Raw genomic sequence first — 21,418 nt, 5'->3', positions numbered from 1 at the left:
ACATAGGTGTCAGCCCAGCCGTGATCAGCCCAACCCTGTAGAAATGTCAGCAAAGTCACTGAGTCACGGGATGGTGTGTCATGCAGAACTATCATAGCAATAGAGTATTAACTCAGTGGAAAAAGTATTAATTTTGTCAGTTTAGAGTTAAAGATGGGGCTTAAAGCAGCTAAATAACTTGGTCATATCTCAAGCAGCCAGAAAGTCTCAGGGCCACGACTCAGATACAGGTGTTATTCAAGTCTGGTATTTATCACTTAAAAACTGCTTCAACCCTAAACTTCTGTCTTTATTTTGGGTAGTTTAATTTATACATCGATAGATATGTATGATTTAGTCTAAAACACAAAGAATTTTAGGTAGCTTTTAACTCCTCTGATTTCCCCTCTTAGATTTTGGCCCTTAAAAATCATGTTGCCCTGGCTTGAAGTTTGGAATATTTTCTTTGGGTTACTAATGCAGATGTCTTCATGATGTATCAGAGTCTGTATTGTCCTGGTTAGTATTTTCCAAAACTCCAGTAAAAAGAAATAACGTAAATGGCCTACTCTTGCACACAGCTCCTATCTCTCCATTTTACGGCTCACATTTTATGCAGGGCTGTCAGAGCTTTCTGAATTAAATGTGACTTAGGGCCTGCGCTTGCTGACTGAGGAGGCTCATAGGTCCTATAGCTCTTCCACAATCTTGTACTTGAGCTGTCAAGTATGAGAGATTGGTGCCAAATTCAAACCAACACAGCCCCTTCCCAGTAGTCTGCCTTCGACAACTCCTCCTTGTCAAATCCAACAGTTTACATAGAATATATAGTGAATAAAGTACCCTGAAAGGTACGAATGTAGAGGTGCTGCTTCAGCTGATAGCAGGAACACCTATCAGCTTCCCACAGGGCTGACATTTCAGGCTGGCAGGGGGGAGATGATCATAGGATTTTTGTGCTGCTGCTTCTGAATGGATCGTACGGACTCCCAAGGCAAATCACTGCACTTCTCACCATCTGCCTTCACGAAGAGTCAGTGGGATGCAACCATGTAACTCAAAAAAACTTTTTTTTTTTAATTTACAAAGTAGAGCCCTCAGGTGAATGGTTTATAGAACCCAAACAGGATTCCCTAGGAGTGTCCTCTCTATTAAATTTTAATGCTTTCGGTGCCAGAAACTCTGTGCCCTTTTCCTCACTACCTGGGTAAACTTCTGGCCTTAAAATCATCAAACATTAAACCAAGAAGCCATAAGGTACTTGTTAGCAATGCTCAGGGAATCTTGAGAGGTCTGCTTAAAAAAGAGGGACCAAAGTTATACAATTACCCATTGATAGTTGACCTTCCAGCCAGCCACAACATTTGTATGTTGAGTCATTGACTTTCTGGTTAGTGTGACCCAAGAGATAGCCACTGCATCTTGATATGTTGAAAGAAAGAATGTTTCAGTCAGGAAAGAAGAAAGCCCAGGAAACAGAAAGAGGAGGATACAAAAAGAGCCTTGGACCATGCTGTCCACAGTAGTAAAGGGTACATGTCATTAGACATGGCCACCCTGGTTCTGACTGCAAAGCTGTTCCAAGTGTGGAGGTGAACGTGGGGAGCTACAGCCAACTGACAATGAATATTTTTAGTCCCCTTCATGGAAATCATCTCCATCTTGGAATGGATGTGTCAGACTATCTCAGCTCCATGCCATTTAAAGTTCAGTTCCTCTAACTCTCTGTAGACTAAATCCACACTCACCAAACACGTTTTTTTTTTAAGTTCATTCTTGTTAGTTATATATAACAGTAGGATTCATTTTGACATAATTATTAAAGCACAGAATATAATTTGTTCTAATTCGGTCCTCAGTCCTTTTCCTTTCCCTCCAGTTCTTCTTCCCCCTCTTCCCTCCCCTCTACTGATCTTTCTGCTATTTATTTATAGTGCTTTTAATTCATGTTTTAGTACATGATGGTAAGATTCACTGTGATATATTCATATATGTACATAGGAAAGTTAGGTCAGATTTATTCCATTTTTCTTCCTTTATCCCATCCCTCCTCCCTCCCCATCAACCCCCTTCCTCTACTCCACTGATCTTTCTTCTATTTTGATAGAATTCTGTCCCCTTTCCTTTTCCTTATTTTGGACTAGCGTCTGCATTTTGCACATAAGCTCACAAACAGCAATGAGCAGAGCACTGTGGTGTGGCATGACTCTGGTGTCTTTAACAGCGATTCTGCATAGAGTACCAACATGGATTCTCCTCTCTTATCACAATTTATCTGCCAGGGCAACTTGACTACAGGGGAAAAAAAAGGGTCTAAACTCTGGAATTCAGAAAATCTGGCCATGGAACAAGTACAAGTGTGAGTTTCCCTGAAATTCCTGCCATTCTGAAACTCATTCCAGTCTCATTGATGTTTAGGTTCTTATGAGTCTGCCTCTTCACACCTGATAACATCTGCACCCTGAAAAGAGTAACTTTTTCATTCTTCAAAAATAGAGGGACTTGTCCACCTGATATTGATTGGACAAAATTTCCTCAACCTCATTAAAACCTCAGTCTTTCTATATACACGAGAATCTCATGATGGATCTCCATCTTTCAATGTGCCCAAGCCAAATATCAGACATTTCCAATAAGAAGATTCTACCTCATATAACATTATAAGAGAAAACAATAGGGCTTTGTAGTATATAATGAAGATTTCATGTAATTTATATATACACATTTTTTATAAAACTTCTACCACTCTCCGTTTGAGAGTCTGAAACTTCCCCTCAGAACATCCATCATTGCCCTAGATAATTCCTCAGTAAGAGGTACAGAAAAATATCTTCTGATTTCAGTAGAAGGATCTTGATTTACTTATGATAGAGTTGGTTTGGGGCAGTTGAGAAGTGAGCAAGGCATGAATAAACAGAGATGGTATGTTTGAAGATGCAACAACATAACTTAATTACTTAATAATGGTTAGTACTGGTTATGGTGGTGGAGGTGGTGGTGGTGTGTGTAAATGTATGTGTGTATTTCTGTGTATACAAATGAGGATGCACATCCAGATATAAATAAACCATAATATTTTATTTCAAAGAGGTCCAACTAAGGGGAAGAAACATGTTCTCTTTTGTATTAGTCATCTTTCCACCACTGTGCCAAAATACCCGAGACCAACAACTTAAAAGTAGGAAAGGTTTATTTGGGCTCACAGTTTCAAGATTTCAGTCCATGATCACTTGACCCTGTTGCTTTGGGCCTATGACAGCATAGCATATCATACTGTCATGATGTGCTTTTTCCCACTAGGCTCCACCTCTGAAAGTTTCCACTGCCTCTCAATAGCACCCCAGGCCCATGACCAAGCCTTTTACACATAGACATTTGGGAGACATTCCAATGACAGCATCCTTCATAGGTAATGGTGCTAACCCAAGCTGTGCTATCCCCACGTCCCATCCCCTGTTAAAATCACCTACCAGATAGACCACTCTAAAGCCAGTGCTGTCATGTGGTTAGGTAGAGATTTCTTAGTAGAGCATGAACCAATGTTCTTCCCTTCCTGTCCCTCCTATATAAAAGCAGTTTCACTAATAAATCTCCCAACATCTAAAGATTCTCTTATGAGTGAAAAAATAGAAACCATTGTTGTTTAAAAAACATTTTTATTCAAACTTGGAAAGTTAAGTAGCTAATCTCCAGGCTTTTTCCCCCTGAAGCATGCTCTGCATGTATAGTTTTAAAACTCTAAAATTTAAATGTTCTTTTATCCTAATAATTGTCTAGTAATGGATATCAAATATAGCTAATAGATAACCAATACAATAACCATAATCCATTCTGCTTCTGTTCTGAGAATCATTACCAGGGGAGTAGAAATTTTAAGAAAACAATGGGAACACTGACAAGGGTTAAATAAAGTTATTACTGAAAGCTCAGGAAAACTCAACTAAAAATGGGGTCTTTATTATTAATAGATTGCTCTAGTAAGTGACACACAGAAAGAACACTTACCTGTGAGAACATACTTTTTTCATATGCTTCAAATACATAAAAGCACATTACCTTGAACAAGTCATATAAAAAGCTTCAGGAAACTGTAGCTCAGACAAGGTAAGAGGGTTTTCCCAAATCCAGAGAACAGAAGAGTGTGTGTGTGTGTGTGTGTGTGTGTGTGTGTGTGTTCAAACCCAATCCTTGGATTTTAGATTTTTCATGTTAGAATTCATGTTCTTTTCCATTAATTACACCATGAAGATTTACTACAGTTCGGTCCACAGTATGCAGAGCTGCTTTTAACATTAGGAAAACAAGAGAAACCTTGTGAAGAAGTCTACACAGAAAACTGCCTAATAGGTTTTGTTTATAGACTTTAGAGTTGTTCAAACTATTAAAACTAAAATATTGCAGTAATTTTTCTCTTGTGTGACAAACCTAAATGAACATTTCACAACAGTCACTAACGTACTACTTAAGAAATATGTATTTTAAATTGAGACTAATCAAGAGGTAGAAAGGAAAACAACTAACTTAAATTTAATGGCATGTATAGAAGAATATTGAGATTTAAAAGTTAACCCTCTGTTGTAAAAATTGAAATACACCTAGTTGCATTCAAGAGAAAAAATCTGCATTTATACAGATTAATGTGTTTATAGTTTATATATGCTGAATAAATTTTTATGCTTATTTACTTTATTGTAGAAATCAAATTAGGCATCACTGGGTACTAAACTCAGTGGGTAAAAATTATAAGGGGATAGGATAGGAACATAGTCTAATTCATTATCCCTCATATGATTATAAAGACAAAAAGATATCTTTATAATAGACAAATCTGGTTAGTATACCCTTACTATGCTGATTGAATTTAATATCACTAATAATGGAGCAAACTGATGTCTTAAACCTGTTGATATAATACAATGTGAACAGCACATAACCAGACCCCAAATGTTTATTCTGAATCAAAGACTAAGAACATACTAAATAGGAAAAATCCAGAGTAAAGGTCATTCTGTAAAACAACTGGCATATACTCTTCAAAAAAAAAAAAATCAATGTCACGATAGACAAAAAACAACAAAAAAGTGAAGGAATGCTTCTATTTTAATGAAAATGTAACAGAAGGCAACATATAGGCCTTGTTTTATTCTTAGATCCTAAAGAAGTTATAAAGGTGGTTTTAGAAAAATTGGATAAATTTGTAGAATATATATGTCAAATACCATTGTGGTAATGTGACATTTCTTGGGTGTGGTAATGGTACTGTGGTTTTTGTGGAGACTATGCTGTTCATACAAGAAATATGTCTAAATATAAAGAAGTAAAGTATCATGATATTTGCCATTTACTTTCAAATTGTTTATGAAAAAAAATTGTTTTTGAAAGCTAAAGCAAATGTGCTAAAATGTGAACAACAGGTGAATCTAGATGAATGGTATACAGAGGTTCTTTATTCTATTTTACAACTTTTCCATAGTTTTGAAATTTTGAAATATAAACAGTTGGGAAAACAAAACCATTCATTAAATTCTTTATTTCATATTACTATTTCCACAGTATTGAAATATAGACCTCGCACACACACAATCAATTTTTTATAGATTCATAATATGAAATGTTGATGAATGTTGAAAATTATAACAATCAGAACTTAAAAGAATCACACAAAAGACTTAAGAATTATTGTTGAATGTCTACAGAAAATATAAAGCAAGAATAAAAGGATATTAGCAGTGCTAATCTTTAAAATGGGTTTTCCCCATTCCTACTTTCTCTGCTCCCTTCCCACTTAAAGCCTCAGAAAATATTCATTATATACTGGAAGTATAGAATTCTTAAAAACCAATTGCATGGGAAGTACTCGATTTTCTTTACAGGTAAAATCCAGTCTTCAGCAACCTGTAGGCCATTGAAAGAGTAACTCCAAATCCAACAAAAAAAGCCAAAGCTCTATTTGGTTGGGGAAGGGGTGTCAAATACGCAATTGTGTGGTAGATCCGTGCTCCAACAAAGAGCCTGAAGTGCAGGAGAGCAGTAGAAAGGTCTGGACCACTCAAGGAATATAGCAGCCCGATTCCAACAAATGGAACAATATTTTCAAGGTCATTCAGGTGGGCTCTGTGGGGAAAAAAATGACTCTTAAAATTTCAAAATCAGCAGAAACATATTCATTCTTCCCGCCCTCCAAAAATTAAATGTAGATGTTAATGGATCTTTAAACTGCAAAGTAAAAGCCTTTCTCTCAAACTGCTTTGCTTCCTCACTCACTTGACTTTCGTTGTTATATCATCTCATTATTTTTGTTTTTTTTTAATTTTAGTGTATCTCTTTTTTATTGGTTGCTCAGAACATTACAATGATCTTGACATATCATATTTCATACATTTGATTCAAGTGGGGTATGAATTCTTATTTTTACCAAGTGTACAGATTGCAGGATCACATTGGTTATACATCCACGTTTATACATACTGCCATACTAGTGTCTGTTGAAGTCATTTTATAGTTTTGGGAATATCAAAATTGCATCTAGGAAAATTCACTTCATTTTTATTAATATGAAATATATATATATTGAAATTCCTCCTACTAAAAACTCTTCTTCACAAAGGAAAAAAAAAAAACCTTTTGGGGTATAATCTTTCCTAAGAGACTTCCTTTAATTTTTCTAGTCTTTAAAATGGTGATTAAGAAAATGCTTGCCCATTTACCCAAACCACTAGATTACAAACTTAATAGCAATAGCAACTGAATAGCAAAGACTCATCTCTTCAAATAAAAATAGCACAACACATAAATAGCCTCTTGAAGATGGCCAAAACTTTAGCCACTCATATCTTTAAACCACAAAAGGAATAAGTTAATAAGCTTGCAGTATAAAACAGAATATACACAAAAGATGATAAGAAGTCAGGTGTGGTGGTGCACCCCTGTGATCCCAGAGACTTGGGAAGCTGAAGCAGGAAGATCTCAAGTTCAAGGCCAGCCTCAGCAACTTAGCAAGACCCTGTCTAAAAACTAAAAATATAGAAGGGGCTAGGAAAATAAATCAGTGATAGAGCACAATCTGCAGTACTAAAACTTTAAAATATTTTTAAAAGATAAAAGAGACTTCCTAAATTTTATCTTTATATCACCACTAGAAGAAAACAAAAAGTATAGTCTAGCCATAAGGCACCATGGGCTTTCCTGGCTAGAATTTTTAATAAAAGGCACATCTATTACTGACTTGACATTCTTTTTTTTTTTTTTTTTGACTTGACATTCTTAAAAGTTCATAATCTTAAAATCTGATGCCCCTTTTTAAGCCTACAGAATGACAAACTGCTTTAGTTTCTTTTTTTAATATTTATTTTTTAGTTGTAGTTGGACACAATACCTTTATTTAATTTATTTATTTGTATATGGTACTGAGGATCAAACCCAGGGCCTTGCATGTGCTAGGCGAGCTCTCTACCGCTGAGTCACAGCCCCAGCCCCCCAAACTGTTTTAGTTTCTAAACTAGGACTAGAGATTTTGATAGAGTTTGTCAGCTATTGATACATATACCAAAGTGAAAAACATTTCTTTTATAGGGCTCTTCTACTTTGGCATAAAGGATAATTATTTACAGGCTGCTGGCACACATCTGTAATCCCAGCAGCTCAGGAGGTGGAGACAGGAGGATCGCGAGTACAAAGCCAGCCTCAGCAAAAGCAAGGCGCTAAGACCCTGTCTCTAAGTAAAATACAAAATAGGGCGGGGGATGTGGCTCAGTAGTGGGGTGCCCCTGAGTTCAATCCCCTGTATGCCCCACCCCCAAAAAGATAATTCTTCCATGTTGCCTGCTCAGTGGTCATCGCTCTCCTTCCCTCCCTTCCCTTCTGTCTTCCCGAAGATCTCCAGGCTGCCTGACAAAGACAATGACAGCATAGAAGGATGAAGAAGGCACGCCTGGGAAACGGCTGAAATAAAGAACCACCTGCCCCTGAGTAAAAGCAAAGGCAGAATGAAGTGATTTTGTCCCCTCTGGTTCCCGGAACAGTGCCAGGACCACTGAGAATCAGGCAGGAGTGGGAAGGAAGGACAGAACTCCATGTGGAATGGCCCGCTTCGCCTGTCCACCAGTGCCATTTGCTTTGTTCCTCTGAATTCTCCTGCAAGACCAAGACGCCTTCACTTCCAGTCTCGGGCATGTCATGATTTTCCTTCATGATGATGTGACAGAAATTTCAACGTTGGGGAAGAAATGACAAAAGGGATACCCTTGGAAAACCATGTCTACTCCTAAGCCTCTATTAGATGGCTGTCAAATAGAACACAACGTTAAAGCAAAGAAGAAAGTCACAGGCAATAGGGGGAATGTGGAAGAAGGAGGAGAAAGTCAAGGACTGGGTCCTCTTGGCCTTATTGGGCCCTCCAACTTTTTCCTTCTCTCATTTCTCCTTTTCCATTCTTTTTCTCTTTCGTCAGTCCTCGAAAAGCTTTTCTAAATAACACTCCTCATTGTCCTAGGAAGGCCCAATACCCACAGTCGGGTAAGTATACACCTGGTGCCAACCTGCCTGGGTATACACTTACTGACACCCCTATATAGCTCACCCCACCCTTCTCCTTGTCCTTTCTTTTGTCCTTCACAGAGTGGCAGCCTTCTCCATCTAGCCTTATTTATAGACACAGCTAGAATCTGTTACCAGGTAAACATCAGTTTGCCGAAGCAACCATTCTTACCCGGGTCTACTCTCCACTGCCCCATGAGTCCATGTTCTCAGCTTTCCTTCTCTTTGGACAGATGCCCCTTGGAACACACCTGCCCTGTGATGGACTACCACCAGCTCTGTGCTCAAGAGACCATGGTCACGCATTCCCTCAGATCAGAATAACTTGGATCATGGCATCTACCTGACCTGGACTAGAGCTGCAACATGCATTTAAAAACTGTCAAAGGTCGGCCAACTACAAAAGGAGCTGTAACCATACTTCCTGCCTACCCAGTCTTCACCAAACCTCTCAGTCTTAGCATACAGCAGTGTGTCCAAATTCCCACAAAGAAATTTCCTCAAATTGTTATATTTTTCTTCTTCCTACTTCTAAATCATATTTTTCAGGTTACTCCTTCATAAAATATTCCTAAGTACATAATATTCTCTATTATAGACATGTTGATCTTATTTTCATGGGGAACATTATAAACCTCTGAAGAGGAACACTAGCAGGAAACGTAATTTTGGGGAGGAAATTGTTTTTTGGTTTTTTTTTAATTTTGTTTTGTGTTTGTTTGTTTGTGGTACTAGAGGTTGAACCCAGAATTATTTAACCACTGAGCCACATCTCCATCCCTTTTTTAATTATTATTTTTTATTTTGAAACAGGGCCTTGTTTAGCTACTAAGGTTGGCCTTGAACTTGTGATCCTCCTGTCTCAGCTTCCCACCATGCCTGGCCAGGAACCTAGTCTTAAAGCTCCTTGACAGGATCCCAAAAGAAGATATAGCAGTGATATATACACAAGGCTCCCTCAATTAATGCTTTGTTCATACACTGGGACCACATGAGGGATCACACAGTTCAACCTCCAGCTCACATTTCAATCTCTCTTTCTCTTTTTTTTTTTTAGTATTGGGGATTGAACCCAGGGGCACTTAACCAACGTCCACATCCCCAGCCCTTTTTCTATATTTTATTTAGAGGCAGGGTCTTGCTTAATTGCAGAGACTGGCTTTGAACTTGCATTCCTCCTGCCTCAGCCTCCAGAGCTATTGGGATTACAGGCATATGCCACCACGCCCAGCCACACATTTCAATCTCTTGACAGAATCCCCAACAAGTATCACTGAGGATCCATTGAACCCTCCCAGTAAATGGGCATTACCTTTGAAGGTGGGATGGTAGTATGTCCTCAATGTCTCTGCTTTCCCTAAATATCAAACCCAAGTTCTTTTGAATGACTATTTCTGTGGCTGCCCCATTTGCCTTTCAACTTTCATTTATCTTGTGGTAGTGAATGTACATGGTCTGGAATTCTTCCTAGAATAAGTGAAACAGGATTAAATAGATGATTTCCTAATCATCAGTGATTCTGTCTGCCTACAGCTCAAAACAACTGACTTTGAGCCACAAACCTTGATATTTCAACATACATTACTCTGTTTTTAACTAATTAATCTGTATGTGTATATATTTATTTTTTCAATATCACATTCCTTAAAGCTTACCTTTAACCTCATTTGTGTCTCTCCTGGGTCCCTGACATTGAAATATGCAGATGTGCTAATAGTGTTGGATTTATAATTGTGTTATAATTGTGTAATGATGGAGAGAGGGGGAAAAAATCTAGGTTAAATGGAAAAAGGAGATTCTTGAAACTCCTTCTCTGAAAATTATCTTCAAAAGTGTATTGTTATTGGGAACTTTTTTTGAGAAAGCCAATAAATTCTCAAAAACTAGAACAGGCAACTAGCACCCTATTCTGCCAGATACCCTCCTCTTCCTCCTCTTGCCACATTGTAAGGTCAGTGTCTGATCACCAGGGGGCGCAGTGCACACAGTTCCTGCACCTCAGGGACAACCCTTTCCCAACCAGGTCAATTGCAACCTGACTGGAGATCAGCTTAGATTATGGCTTTCACTTTCAGAGATACAATCCTGTGGGCACAGGGATTGAGGATGAGAAGTAGGAAATGATAGTGGGGAAAAAATCTAAATTCTCCCCAATAAAATAGCTTTTATTGTTAAAACTTTCATATATGAAATTTGGATCTTCCTTTCAATCTTCCTAATACCACTGAGGGTCCTAGCACTTTCTGGTCCTGCTGTCAAAGGCAAACACAAAAAAGGGTATATTTTAAACTCTATGTCTAATGGTTTTGAGAAATCTATGACAGTGAGTGCCACTCACCTTTTCTAGTTTTAATTCTTTTCCTTTGATATTGTTTGAGATCCTCACATTGATTCTGTCTTGAAACTATTTTGGATCCACACTCTCTACACAATCCATTTTCAAGATTGACTAATTGACTAACTCAGGAGCTGCTGAATTAACAAGTGTATAATTAAAAGAAACAAAAGTGAACATTTTGTCCTAAATCTCTAGCACAGGCTTTCTGTTAGAAGAGAGGAAAAAAAAAAAAAAAAAAACTTGCTTGATAAAAAGCTTGGAGATAAAACTGTTTTTGCATAAATAAAAAAGTAAATTTAATTTTAGTACAGGAAAGGCAAAAAAGTATATGGGGCCATATAAAATGCTGGATGCTACTTGGGGTACAAGAAGGTGTGGTGCAAATTCTCCCTGAGGACTCTGTAGGACATTGTCAGACATGGAACTCTAATACACAATGCTTAGGTTGCCACACAGTAACCTTCTCTGCACTTCAATTCAGTTAAATCCACTTTTATACACATTTTTTAAGCTGATTTGTCAAGGGAATTGAGAGAAAGACTGAGGTTACACCCAGTGCAGAATGCAGAAGCATGCACAAATGCATGAACCCAGAGCCTGAGTTAATCTTGAGGCCATATGCCATGTACCATGGGAGAATCTGCAGAAATCTTGAGATGGGCTTCAGACTTTCACCAGGAATCAAAAAATGGATAATGCCAATACGATCTAGATACTTCAGCTGGTACTCATTTCTCTGAAGAGTGTCAACTTCCATATTTCAAACCTTATGCAAAAACACCTGTTTCTTCAACCCTTTATATGGGTTGAGTCACGTCTCTGGAGAAAGATGACAAAACTGCAAGAATTCACTGTCTCCATTTTACCTTCTACCTGCCATTACTACTATACAGAGCACAGTTACTAATCCCAACAAAGTCAGGTGTTTTATCTTATGTACATACATGACTATATAACCTGTGTGATTCTACATCATGTATAAGCAGAAGAATGAGAAATTATACTCCATCTATGTATGATGTGTCAAAGTGCATTCTACTGTCATGTATAGCTAATTAGAACAAATAAAAAGTCCATACAAAAGTGCAACTAAATTAGTAATATGTGCAATAACAGTTATATTCAGAGATGTTGAGATCTCTACTTTTCTGTAGTTATACTGAATGGATGACTTTTTTTTTTTTCCTTTTCTCCAAGGCCCAAACAACTTCACTGAGCTCCTTGACCAAAATTCTTTGAGTAGGTAATTTCCAGAGACACTGGTTTACCTTCGTACACGTTCCACCCTGTCATCTGTTCGAAGATACTTCTTGGCATTCTCTCCTTTGCCAAAGCTCTCACAGTCTTCTGGGTTGGCAAACACCTATTCCAAACGCCAAGGGGGGAAAAAAAAAACGTATTGCAAACACCAAACAGCATGAGGGTATTCTACCTAAGTTATCTGCATTTTAATGTCAGAAATGCAGGCCTGTAGGTTGGTCCCTAAGCAAAGAAATTTCAGAGCAATAAATCACACAGGAGCATCCACAGTTCATTCACAGTTTAAACCTGAATCTTTATTAACAATACAAACTATATTTTTTAAATATTTATTTTTTAGTTGTAGTTGGACACAATACCTTTCCTTTTATTTATTTATATGTGGTGCTGAGGATCGAACCCAGGGCCTTGCATGTGCTAGGCAAGCGCTCTACCGCTGAGCCACAATCCCAGCCCGCAAATTATTTCTAAAAGCAGCATAAATGTGAACTTAAATGAAAACCAGAATATAAAAATAGTGAGAAGGAAGGAAAAAATAGAAAGAGGCATAAGTCTGAGTCAGCACTAATTATTATCATTATTATTATGGTACCCTAGCATTTTTTTCACAATGACATGTGGACACACCCTCCCTCGAGTATTTTAGCATTTCCAAGGAACCAGCTAGTCTGAAGGTAATACATTTAATTACCAAAAGTTGTTAGAAAAAAAGGCAAGAAGCATAAGAAAGTGAGGGATGGTAAAGGTATTTTGTACTTTGATAGGATATGTATGCTTCTTTCTCTTGAGCCAGATAAAACGTTGGGTCAAATAATATTAAATTTAAGAAGCTGAATTGCTTCCTAGGAAGAACAAGTTAACATTTGAGGGCATGGCATGTGTTCATGTATCGCTTCCTCTGATTATTATGCTCTTTGAAATGATTTCCCCATCCCTTGAAACTTGAAAGATGCATTTTAAAAATATTTAAGTATGTCCCAATGTTTAATAATTTATAATAAGGAAAAAAAACTATAAAATTAGTTCTAATTTAAGCTTGAAAAACATCTCATAAATGTTATAACTTTTTCTTAATATGATAAGAGCTTTCTTTCTAGATAAAAGTATTGAGGAGAACTGATAGGCAGGGTTGGGATACAGTATCAACAGCTCTTGCAGACAGGCCTGTTGGCCTTGTTCATCACAGTATCCTCTAAATAAATGCCTGGCTATGAGATGTTTGACATGTTCATTTTAAATAAAGAAATTAATATATTACAATGAAAGAGTATGAGATCTGGATTTAAACTATCTGAATTTGAATCTCAGCCTTATCCTCTACTGTTATGCCACTGTGGGGCCCCTCCTGCTATGGACTGAATGTGTCCTTACAAAACGTATATATTTGAGCCTAATCCCCAGTGTGAAGGTATCTGGAGGTGGAGACTTTTGAGAGGTGATTAGATCATATGTGTGGAACCCTCATGGATGGGATTAGTGCCCTTATAAAGAGACAGGGCAGAACTTGCTTCTTTCTTTCTCTATTCACCCCAAGTAAGGATGCAAGGAGAACATGGCCATGTACACATCAGGAATCCAGCCCTCACCAGGCACTGGATCTACTGACATCTTGATCTAGGACTTGCCAACCTCAGGAACTGTGTGGAACAAATATGTGCTATTGTAAACTATCCAGTCCAAGATATCCTGTAAAGGCAGCTCAAGATGAATCTGACAGCTACTGACCTTAACCTCTGTGTCTTTCAGTTATTCTATAAAATGGGGACCAACCTGAACTTCACCTGACTATGCTGACAATAGCATAATGGCGCCTGCCACTCCACAAATTCAAAGTCCCTCCTTCTTTTAAGACCAGGAGGATTTCCCTGCTTCTACTTTGTTTCCAGAGGACAACTGAACCCTATCACAGAATTAAATATGTGGGAATGTTCTCCAGATATCAACCCCATATCTCCAACAGTGACAAGGAAACACCTCAGAGAGGGCCAGGACCTCTAGACAGGAGCAAGACTCTAGAGGACAAAACCTCAGGACAGGAACCTAAGAGAGAAACAGGAGGCTTCCAGAAAGAAGATGTTTAATAGGCACAGGGATAGCACCAATGAAAATTTTACACTTTGTCTAGCAGCCTCTCTGCTCCTCTCACTTGGTCACAGACCTGCTTGAACATGGGATGTGTACTTCAAAATCTTTCTGTCACCTTGACCATGCCTCTTGACTTTTTTAAATTCACTCTTACAATGCTGGGTAGAAATACTATTAACTTAAGTCAGAAGTACACAAAGTTCAATGGTTAGCATACTCCAGTCATAAGAGCCCATTCTGGGAAGAAGAACTTTAATTCTTAGCCTTTTTTCTTTCTTTTATTCAATATTTTTCATCTCTCCCCACTCTCACCCCAAAAGTTATACTCTAAATCTATAATAGAACTGAAAACACTAGTCCAAAAAATGTCTTACCTTTCTTGTTAGTCTATAGAATGCAGTTGCAGGACTCATAAGCATCATTTTTGAAAGGATAATCGTTGTATAGGAGGCAAAAGCCATGAATACTTCATTTTCCAGGAGCTGGGTGAGATCAGCCATTTTTCAATTTTGCTCTAGAATTTTCAAAAGATTTCAGACAAGAAGGAAAAAACAGACTAAATATGCAAAATAACTTCATGATCACTAGGTGTACTTGCAGCATTGACCACATTGTTCTTAAAAATATCTGGGAGCCATTCTCCAAAAAAAAAAAAAAAACTGATCATTAAGTTTCAAATTTTTCAATATAAACAGTAGTATATTTTCTCTAGTTCTATGTCATTAAGCCTAAAGATTAAAGATACTAAATAAAAATTTGTGGGTATTACAAGCAAAAACAAATAGCCAAAATGCCCTAAAAATGGACCACAACCATATATTTGCATCAAGATGGACCACAGATTGAATGCAAAAGACCAAAGGCCATGGACTGATCTCTTTGGAAACACCCAACCATATACACAGCAGTACCACTGATATTGTATTGGGATGCCTAAGTTCTAAAAGTATGCCCTGCTTTAGAAACCCACCTTACTCCTTTGTGTCATTTCAGGAGTATTCAAGATCTTAGGTGCCATGATTTGAATTCCAGGCCCATGATGTGTCTATTAACCTTGCTTGAGGAATTTAGCCTTTCTGAGGATAAATGTCTTCATTTATAAGACAGGAATAGTAATAGCTCCTAACATTGACTTGTTGCAAGATTTAATTAAGAAAACATGCAGAAAAATACTTAGCACAGCAGTTGGCCCATAGCAAACCCTCGATAAAGTTTATGATATCCTTAACCTAGCATCATTTTGATCATCATGATCATGGTCATCATTAACACCCACACAGGTGAAGAAAGAGAAGCAAGACAACAGAGACATCCAAATATCAGGCTTGCAAGCACACACTTAGGAAATGGCATGCATGGTACTTTAAAAGAAAGAAGGATGAGCTTTATATGTCTCTTCAGGTCATTTCACCTTCCATATTTACAGCATCTAAATGCTGTCAAGGATAAAGTGAATGAAACTGAGAGTGAATTGGAACTATAATTGGGTCAGGAGGAAAGGTGAGGCACACTAGTGATACTGAAGTCAAAGTGGATAGGAATTTAGGATAATGCTTAAATTTAAATCACAGCCTTATCTTGTGGTCATTCCTTGTAATGTCCTCTTGTTTCGTCATGAGCTCTGCTATCTGCTTCTATCTCTTCCATATAAACACCTATCTTTTCTCCTACCCGACTTAGACCCTATATAATTTGTTTAGACTGCACTGCTCTCTTCTCAATGATGTCCTTTCCTGCCCTTAAATCTCAACCCTTGTTAGACTGACATCTATCCAATTCTGATCATTCTATCTATTTACAAATAATCTACAAGTCCACATATGTATTTCTATATTTTGTTACTGGTCATGTAGTTGTTCATGAGTTGCTGTTGAATTGTGATATAAATCACATCCATAAACGTACATTTTTAATTTCCCAAGAATGTGCTATGTGTCCAATTATACCACATACTCTAGGTGCAGTACCTTACAAAATCTTTTTAACTATAATACTGTAACTCTCGTAAATACATCCATTTCACACATAAAGAAAATGAGAATTAGGGATGTTAAGCAGCCAAGAAAAACAAACCCAGGTCTCTGACCTGACATCCTGTATGCTAACACATTGCACTGAATCCTTCAAGAGGCCTGCTTAATTTAGCTTTTGGTTGCTTAATTCTGTTTAATTCTGATTCAACCAAAATTGGATGCCCACTGTGGCTGGCACAGCTAGGTACCCCTTGCATATGTTTTTTGCTTTCCTCTTCCTGTTATGCTATGTAGTAGGTATTATCATTCCCATTTTGCAGATAAAGAAACCAAAGCTTCCTATGTATATTATGATTTTTATTTCCTTAGACTAATAATGTACTCCGTAAATTTAGGCAAACAGAATCTACATACAGCCAGGCACACACCTATAATCCCAGTAAGCAAAGAGGCTACGGCAGGAGGATCACAAGTTCAAGACCATCCTGGGCAACTCAGTGAGTTCCTAAGCAAATTAGTGAGATTCTGTCTCAAAATTTTTAAAAATGTTTAAAAAAAAGGGGAGGGGTAATGCTGGGAATATAGCTCAGTGGATGAAATTCCCAGTACAGAAAAAAGAGAAAGAGGGAAAGAGAGAGAGAGAGAGAAAGAGAGATTGATTACATACAGTTCTCCCTCAGTGTCCTGTGGTTCCAGAATCCCCGAACAACCCACTGTAGAAACCCAAATCTGTGGTGCTCAAGTGCTCAATATAAAATGGGCTAGTATCTGCATATAACCTGTGTACATTCTCCCACACACCCTCCCTTACTTTAAATCATCTCTAGATGGCTTGTAATATCTAACACAAAGTAAACACTAGGCAAACAGCAGTTATACCACATTATCTAGGGAAAAGTTACAAGGAACAAAGATTGTATGTGTTTAATATGGACATGATTTTTTTCCCTAATAATTTCAATCCACAGTTGGCTAGAACCTACAGGTATGGAGGATCAAAGTTAATCTAGATATTAAAAAAGAAAAAACAAATCCTACATGATAGTAAATTAATCCACCTCTATGAGTTTATAGTCTTGAAAGCACAGTATATTAGGTTAGTTCTCAGTGCCCAATAATACTTTTTAAAACACGTAAAATATGTGTTCTAGTATGGGAAGGGTGGGGATCAAAGATCCTTCAGGGCTCCTGTAAAGTTAATTTGCCTAATAAAGGATCCCTAAGGCCTATGCCTCTGGACAGAGATCTGAAGAAATACAGCAGGGACCTTAACTATTTAAAAATTAGGAAGTTCAAGTAGGAAATGTTGCCACTTAATAATTTTTAAACAGTCTCTGCTGTTTTCTCCATAATGCAATGTATTCAGGGATGGAACAGAAGTTCAAGAAACTTCTTTTCTCCGTAGTAAAATTCAGCATTAAAAGAGCAGAGGAAAAAGTGGAGGCCTTCTGGAACCCTTAGCAGGAGAAATACACAAAAGATGTCAACAGCTAGGGCAAAGGAAATAGGAAGTCTTTTCTTCATATGTGAGCCACACACAGAAAGCACACCTCACACAGTAAGCATTTCTCAATTACCAAGAATGCAATAGAACTCCTCCAGCCTGAATTTGTAGGAGATGGGCCAACATCGAGCCTGTGATACCACACTGAATGGCTTCATGAACTAACTTTCCCACACAATACCTTCCACATCCCAGGTACTGAGTAATAAAGGCAAGAACATTAAGCAATTAGAGTCATTGAATACATGGATTACAGGGATGTTGGTCTGGACTTGGTTTTAATTTTTTTTTTTTTTCCCAAAGCCAATTTGTTAACAAATTGTCAGGAGCCAGTGGCCCAAACTGTCATGGCTAGGCACTGCAGTGAAAACAAAATTATGAAAGCTTTCTCCCAAGAATAGTCTCCAAGAGGGCAGAAGGAGTAAAGCAGTGGTAAAAACTAAGAGGGTAAAGTGCAGCCAAGTTTGCAGTGGTGCATGCCTATAATCCCAGCTACTCAGGAGGCTGAGGAAAGAAGATGGCAAGTTTGAGGCCAGTGTGGAAAATTTAGTAAGATCCTGTCTCAAAATAAAAATAATTGTGGGAATGTAGCTCAGTGATAGCACACCCATAGATTCAATCCCTGGCCCAAAAAAGGGGCAGGGGTAAAGTGTTAGGTGATTTGAATATTCTAACACACACAACAGGTGGCATGAAGAAAAAAGATAACTATGTGGCCATGCTGCTGTTTACCAGTTCTAGAATTTTCTGAAGGGATTATGACGGCTACAGATTCAGCCTCCCATGAGTTTCATGCAAAAGAGGTCTCAAAAATAATCTAGAAAAGTAAACAGAGAAAAAAACGGAACAAATTATATAAAATAAATGGTTACAAATGATGAATCGTATTGTACAGTGGTTTACTTGTTTTATTATACATTCATTGGCTGGCATCACAGTGAATATCTGCCCAGAAACCAGCTCCCAGTCCCCTGGTGTGGAGGTGAATGTTCTTTAAGAGGCCAAGGGATCAGATGATGCACACATACAAACTCTAGAGGTAAAGTGGAGTCCTGGCAGATCTCAACACTGCCACTTATTACTTGCAAGTTAACTTTTCTAGGACCTACTCACCTTTCCTGAAAAAAACAAGGTAAATGACAAATAAACTTGCAGGGTTCTTATGAATACTGCTTTTAGTGAAAAGTGTCTTCAAAAGCACTGAGACCTGGCTAAGGGCTATTAAGAGTGTTCGCTAAATAAAGAAGCTCCTATTTTGACACTGTTCTAGGCACTGAGGATACAATTTGTTTCTAAAAAGCTGTGGCATACTTTTTATTTCACTTGATCTCAAAAATCCTAAAAGAGTGAATAATATTTTCTACCTTTGATATATAAAACTGAGGGCCAGAGGCATTAAATGAGTACCCAGACCCAAATTCATAGAGAAGGGAACCAATATCAGGGCCCAGTTTCCTCAACCATATAATTCATGGGCTATCTACCATCTAAGCTAAGAATGCTAGAATGTTCTTGTTTTCTGGAGGCTGTTTTCCCAGTCAATCACATTCCCATTTGGTTTTTCTTTCCCCCAGTATCTATCGCAGAACCTTTTTCAAACTCTTAAGTTGAAGAACATTCTCTTTCTCTTAATAGGCTCTTGGCCAAAAGAGCAAAGTTCTTTTCTTCGCAGGATTACTTGGCTTCTCTAAATCAACATTGCGTAACACAGAAAATATGGGCACAGAGCCACCAGACCATGACTCTTCAATTTTGTACTTTCTGAAACTAAAAACACAACAGGTAGGACAAGGAAAAAAGATAGGTAAGTGGCTATGCTGCTGTATATCAGTTCTAGAATTTTCAGAAGGGACTATGGTGGCTGCAGACTGAGTCTCCTATGAGGTCTCAGGCAAAGGAAGTCTCAGAGGCCAAATACTGATCGTTTGGGGGGTGGGGGGGAAGGATAGAGGGGAGAATATGGTGGGGTAAAGCATTCTTAGAGGACAGTGCTGATTTCCCTTTCCAGTCTCAAGGATTAATAAGCTCTACTCCAAAATAAACCCTTAGAAAAATTTTACTTGTCTGCACAAAGAGTAATATTCAAATATGGATCAATTTATCATGTTTTAAAAAATGAATAAGATGGACAGAGCATATAAGTCCTTTTTATATATAAACTTATTTTAAAACAACAAAGTGCAATACCACCTTAACTCCCAGAAGAGCATGCAAAAAAGGTGGGACCAGCTGGGGGTTCACAGTGGACCAGGGCCTGGGAACTCTATTAGACTGTCAGCTGTTCCTACAAATTGATCAACACCCCCATGGCACTCACGAACAGAGAAAGCAGGATGAGGAAAATTGGGGGAAATGATCAGACTGCAAAGAGCCCTGTGACTAATAACGGAAAGCAGAGACACTAGAAGGCTCATATGCACCTTCTCTCCACCTCCCCAGTCCACGGTTAGCAGTATCTGAGGCCTTATGGAAAAAAAAAAAAAAATCCTTTTCTTTTTTTACTTCTTGGACTAATGGCTTCTTCCTTCGGATTTTGGGTGGGGTAGAGGGGATGCACACATAAGAACTTGCCAAGGGGGTTTCACCCTCAGCTGTTCAGTCGTCTGACTCTAATAACATCACAAGACAATACAACACTCTCATTCAAGTGCTCTTGCATTATCTAACATCATTACTACCACTATTATTTTTAAAACTTACAGATGTTTCTCTTGCCTATCAAAGTGAATAGAGAAGTACAAAGTCTGTCCCTCTTTAGGTACCAAGGCCTTTCGTCCAATCTGAGCCGGCACAGGATTTTATACCGTAGAGTTGAAGTTTCTCAACAGCGATTTCCTGTGTTGCTAAACCTTGCAAGTACTCACAACTCTCCCAAAGATCACGGGACCCTTTCAAAGGAAATACTACTTTGGCTTGAAAATAAAAAAGTGAGGAAATCATCCCTTAAACATGAAAGATTCATCCTCCCAAGTTTCACTGTCGGATCTTGAGAAAAAGTAAAAACTTAACCAACTTAGGAACAACAGAAACGCAATTCCCTTTCAGAAGTGATCCGACTGCAAAAGGACGGCTGCAGGGAGTTTAGCTGAGCAAAAAACTTTCAGGCTGGCAGAGACCCCGCCAACTCCCGCTCCCCTTCCGCGGCCACCCTGCTGGCGCCCTCCCGCAGCATCCCCTCCCGGCACGTACAGCGAGTCCGCGAAGGTGGAGGTCTGCAAGGCCGTGCAGGCAACAGGGCACTGGGCACTGCACGGAGGAGCGCGACGAGGGCGGGACGCATGCGCCGCCCCCTCTCTGGCTAATTTCCTATGAATTAATTAGCTCCTGGCGCTTAGAGCCCGGCCTTGCCAAGCCCCGCCCCCAAGTTGCCTGATGCCTCTCTCCCCACAAAACCACAGATCCGCCTGTTCCGGTCTTTGAACCTTTATATTTGGCACGGGTGGAAGCTCTACTTTCCCCTTTGCGATGCGGAGGGGCCATCAGGGATTGCGAAGAAACTTATCATCTCACACCCTTCACGACTGGGGGAGGGGAGGGACAGGGAGGCTGTCAATTTTTATTTTGCTGAAAACAACTTAAAAGATCTTAATGTTGGATTTTTGAAAACTTAAAAAAAAAAACTTTACAGAAAATTAAAATCTTGGGGGCGGGTGAGGCTGATAAGAAGTCATTGCCAAATTTTCTTCCATTGAACTTTATCTTTCCTGCACCTGTGGCAAGACTTCCTTAAAAGGCTAGCCCCAG

The 21,418-nt window shown here is 38.5% G+C and overlaps 1 protein-coding gene and 1 long non-coding RNA gene across 2 annotated transcripts; both read right to left on the bottom strand.

The window, feature by feature from the left end:
* Positions 1–5,494: 5,494 nt before the first annotated feature.
* On the bottom strand, positions 5,495–21,016 carry Mgst1 (microsomal glutathione S-transferase 1). Its single transcript, XM_015498206.2, has 4 exons — positions 20,864–21,016; positions 14,572–14,711; positions 12,121–12,215; positions 5,495–6,093 (listed from the first exon to the last, which is right to left on the bottom strand). The coding sequence occupies exons 2-4, from the start codon at positions 14,695–14,697 to the stop codon at positions 5,847–5,849; spliced, it is 468 nt and encodes a 155-aa protein (XP_015353692.1). The 5' UTR covers positions 14,698–14,711; positions 20,864–21,016; the 3' UTR covers positions 5,495–5,846.
* On the bottom strand, positions 7,143–12,114 carry LOC125611800. The gene is made up of 2 exons (XR_007342039.1): positions 10,853–12,114; positions 7,143–9,981 (listed from the first exon to the last, which is right to left on the bottom strand). It is a non-coding gene; the product is annotated as an uncharacterized LOC125611800 (long non-coding RNA).
* Positions 21,017–21,418: the final 402 nt, after the last annotated feature.

Source organism: Marmota marmota, unplaced genomic scaffold (assembly GCF_001458135.2).
Source record: "Marmota marmota marmota unplaced genomic scaffold, marMar, whole genome shotgun sequence".
Lineage (NCBI taxonomy): Eukaryota > Metazoa > Chordata > Mammalia > Rodentia > Sciuridae > Marmota > Marmota marmota.
This window is presented reverse-complemented; position numbering and strand designations above follow the sequence as displayed.